Source organism: Triticum dicoccoides, chromosome 2A, assembly GCF_002162155.2.
Source record: "Triticum dicoccoides isolate Atlit2015 ecotype Zavitan chromosome 2A, WEW_v2.0, whole genome shotgun sequence".
Classification (NCBI taxonomy): domain Eukaryota; kingdom Viridiplantae; phylum Streptophyta; class Magnoliopsida; order Poales; family Poaceae; genus Triticum; species Triticum dicoccoides.
The window spans coordinates 213,358,829-213,363,270 of record NC_041382.1 but is presented as its reverse complement, the minus strand read 5'-3'; the positions used below and the strand labels follow the sequence as shown (position 1 = coordinate 213,363,270).

General features: G+C 47.9%; 1 protein-coding gene across 1 annotated transcript in view; it reads left to right on the top strand.

Annotated features, from left to right (window-relative positions):
• The first annotated feature begins 310 nt into the window (after positions 1 to 310).
• LOC119357801 (ankyrin-1-like) overlaps positions 311 to 4,442 on the top strand; it is a 5,385-nt gene continuing 1,253 nt past the window's right edge. Inside the window, exons 1-3 of the mRNA XM_037624628.1 lie at positions 311 to 1,048; positions 1,204 to 1,760; positions 4,244 to 4,432. Of these exons, the coding sequence (XP_037480525.1) occupies positions 346 to 1,048; positions 1,204 to 1,760; positions 4,244 to 4,432 (1,449 nt within the window). The 5' untranslated portion in view covers positions 311 to 345. The remainder of the gene's footprint in view (positions 1,049 to 1,203; positions 1,761 to 4,243; positions 4,433 to 4,442) is intronic.

Below are 4,442 nucleotides of genomic sequence, written 5' to 3'. Positions count from 1 at the left end.
GGCGGAGGGACGCGTGTGTGTGTGTTTGGGGGGGGGGGGGTCTTTTCAGGACTCTTCGGCCGCATTGTGGTTTGGAACGCTTTTGGGTGAACTGACTGATGTGTGCAATTCTACACTTATACCCCTTCGTCCGAAAATATTTATTTTAAATTTGTCCCTCAAAGGGATGTATGTAGCACCAAATTTTTCTGGACGAAGGGAGTATACTACAAAGACCTCCAGCGGACCAAGAGGGAGCCGAGTCGTCTCTCTTGTCCATGCAACTCTTCCAAGTTCAAAACACTGCCATATCATGCAGGAGTAGAGAACAGAGCAAGCATCCCAAATAGCATAGCAGATCACAACATGGCGGCGGTACAATTCGGCCCTCACGAGAAGATGACGCTTGACGCGGAGCTGTTGCAAGTGCTAACCGCCGGCGACAAGGTCCGCATGGAGGAGATACTGAGCAGACAAGACCATGGTGCCGGCCACCGCCGCCAGCAAACAGCCGGCCAGGGCCACGTCGCGGTAAACGTCCATGGCGCGACACCAAGCCGCTTTCTCCTAGGCGTGGCGAGCAACGGGAACACGGCTCTGCACCTTGTCGCCGCCAGCCGCGGCCACGTCGAGCTGGCGACGCTCCTCTGCGAGAGGGCGCCCACGCTGGTCACCGCGCGCAACAAGTGCCTCGACACTCCGCTGCACTGCGTGGCGAGGTTCGGCCATGCGGATGTGGCGGCTGTGCTCTTGCCGAGGATGCGAGCCGGCGGGGCGGAGGAGGAGTCCGCGCTGCGCGCGAGGAACCAGTCGGGCGCAACCGCCTTGTACGAAGCCGTCCGGCACGGGCGTGCCGGTGTGGTGGATCTGCTCATGACGGAGGCTCCCGATCTGGCCTCCGTTGACGGCGACGAGGGTGTCTCGCCGCTCTACCTGGCGGCGGTGACCGGCTCGATCCCGATGGTCCGCGCGCTGCTACGCCCGTCGCAAAACGGAACACCCTCGGCGGCGTTGTTTTCTGGTCCGGAGAGACGGACTGCTTTGCATGCTGCGGCGGCTAGGAGCAGAGGTAGGACTGAAAAGGTCTACAGCTACCGCTTCTCTACTTCTTCCAAGAGCTTTTTGGCTTCAATTTTGATGTTTCAAGCAAAGTTACTGCTACAATCCTTTCAGTAAATTTCAACCTGTACTCACGCGCTGACATACTAGCAAATTTCCCTGTAGAAATGGCTGAAGCAATACTGAGCTCGAGCTGGGGGCCAGAAGGTCCAACGTTGCTAACCAGGGCTGATTCGTCAGGGAGCACGCCTCTCCATTTTGCAGTACTGTATGGACGGCTTGATGTAGTTGTGCTCTTCCTTGATGGCCATGCTTCCCTCGGGCTGGCTAGCATTTCTGATGGCAACGGGTCATTTCCTCTGCATATTGCTGCTATGGTGGGACAAACTAGAATCATGGAGGAGCTCATACACAGAATCCCTGACTGCTATGAGATGGTTGATGGTAAAGGAAGAAATATTCTGCACTGTGCTGTGGAGCATGGTCGGGAAACCGCGGTTCGCCATATTTGCCGGAATGACATGTTCTCGATGCTGTGGAATGCTACGGATTCTGGAGGGAACACTCCACTCCATCTGGCTGCCCATCATGGATATCCCAAGATTGTCATTTTACTACTGAAGACGACAAGTGTGAAGACAAGCATTACCAACAACGATGGGCTAACTGCTATGGATCCTGCTATCCGTGCAATAGTACCTGGCCGGATGTACTATTTCCAGGTAAAGTTGTCTTCTACTACTATCTCCACATTGTGTTATATCTCTAATGTTTACTCCCTCCGATCCATGTTAATTGTTGCCCACTTAGTACAACTTACTAACCCTGTTCATAAGGGAATGGATTTCTCTCAACCCCCAGTCCCCCACGAAAGTGCATCTTCTATCTAGGTTGTCCAATGTTGCATTGGGATCTATACTTCTTTTTTTCTTTGCGAAAAGATCTGTGCTTCACTTCGTAGAAACTTCTCTTTTCTATTTTTCCTAGACAACACAGCCTGTAACTTGAAACTTTGCAGACCAACAAATCATTCGAACAACAATATTACGTAACAAACTTAATTGTCATTTTGGAACAATAGTTCTGTTCTTTTTCTTACTTATTGTAGTTCTAGTGTGTTGTTGATCTGCAAAAAGTCAAATTTATCTATTGTGTCATTTTGAATTTGAAGAAACAATGTCAAACCACATGGACATGGTGGTTACTTTATCTATAAAGTGAGGCGAAAACCTATTTAGAGATTATTATGTCACTAAGGATCTTAGTCTCATTCCTCGTACATAGAAATTTTAAAAAAAGGTCCAAGTGGATGTTAAAATACCTGCTCTTCCTTTGAAAATGAGATCAAAGATTTTTTTTTCCATTTTCCCTTCGCTCAATTCCTTTGTGTCGAAGTCATGAATAGTAGCAACTTGTGGCGGGTACATACTAACGCTCACCGTTGCGTGGCTGGCACCTCCACAGCCAAGCCCACCACTAATGACCACCATATTCATGGAGTTTGACTTTGATTTGATGCATAGGAGCATCTACAGCCACGGTAGGCAAATCCGGGTCCCTATACGTCCGCTGACGCTTCTGGACACGCCCGCGGACAATGATCGAACGGGCCTTAAATTTTTTCCATTTGCAAGCACAAACCCTATTTTTTTATAACACCAAATACATGCAAGCACATGCACATTGATCATTTTGGATGTTTTTAGTCCTATTGGGCTGGCGGGATAGTTCGTACTTAAGGTTTCCAATGTCGATGACATCTGTGTTGGGCCGGAAGGTTTGGGGGTTTAGTCCCACCTCGCCGCACGAGGAGTGACGGGACCGGCTTAAATAGCCACATCGTCCAAAAGCGATAAACTTCGGTCATCATTGCACCCATTCTGAACGAGGGATCGTCACTATCAATCTTCTCTGCTTAGATAATCCATATTCCTCACAAAGGGAGCATTGATGCTTGCCCGAATCTTTTTGAATCATTTCATCAAGCTCCGTCGGGCCATACCGGTCGTCCGACGAACCATCTGAATCTATCGTTCTGCCTACCAAAAAATTACCCAATGATCTAGTCGGACAATGTGTAGAACACGTAGAGGGCAAGGTGTAGTCTGGCGCAAGTGTGGCAGCGGAGCTAGGACACGTCCGGCGCTGAGGAGGAAGAAGAGAGGAGAGGAGCAAGTGATCTAGAGGAGGAAAAGAAGAGGAGAGGGTAGGTCGAAGGGGGTTTGGTGCACTTTTTGTTGGGATCGAGCTGTTTGTTCCGATGTAGCGGACGCACCAGGCTACGCTCGGGCGCCCCATATCCGCCCCAGATTTAGTCTGGATATGAGGGGCGCCGATCAGTCCAGGCGTTTGAGGCCGGTTTGAGACACTTTTATTGTTGACCGGCCACTGATCTAGTCGGTCGTTTGAGGGTGGCACCCATAGGGTTTGGGTACCTTACCCCTCCCCCCTTGAGATTACCCACCACCCTTATCCATACCCGTCAATGGGTACAATTTTTTCTCATACCCGTTACCCGACAGGGTAGACGGGTACCCGCGGGTAAAATTACCCATGTTTTCAAAGCACTAATTTGAACAACTCATAGTCATAACAGCAACACATATCATAATTTATAAGCAACAGATTATAACAACACATAGTTATAAACAACAACATATTTAATAAACAACATCACTTTCTCATAAACAACAACACATCAAAACATCACATAGTTAAAAACAACAACACATGTTTCATACATTTTCAGTTCACATAGATTTTATATGGGTACATGGGTATGCGTTATACGATCTCATACCCTTACCCGCTCTATCTGGTGGGTTTTAGATTTCCCTATTTATATACCTATGGATAACTTTTTGTCACACACCATTACCCTAATAGGGTTTTTACCCGCAGGATACGTGGGTAATGGGTACCCATTGCCATCCCTATTTGAGGGGTGTTTGAGGTGTCCGGTTGTAGATGCTCTAACAATACATGTGTATCTAGGTTGACTTTGATTTGACCCTGGTTATTATAAGCATTGATTTGACCTATGTTTTTGAATTCATGTGAAGGAAACATCAAAGTTAATAGAACACTTGTGTTTACCGGTCCTCTGATTTGCGCATGCATTTCTATCTCATTTATATGTTTTTGCTGTACCTGCCTTTTAAGGATCCTGCAAACTAAATGAGCCCTAAACTTGTTTTATGAACAGGATCCTCATATTATTGTGCGCAGTTGTCTGGGCTGGTTGGGGGCAGCGATTACTTTAGATGGAGTCCACCTCCTTTATCTTCGTAACGTGTACAACAAACCCACTCGTGAAGAAGCATCACATAAACAAGACATGATTACAGAAAGTAGAACAATCGTGTCAGTGCTAATCGCCACCATGGCCTTCGGGGCAGCTTTCA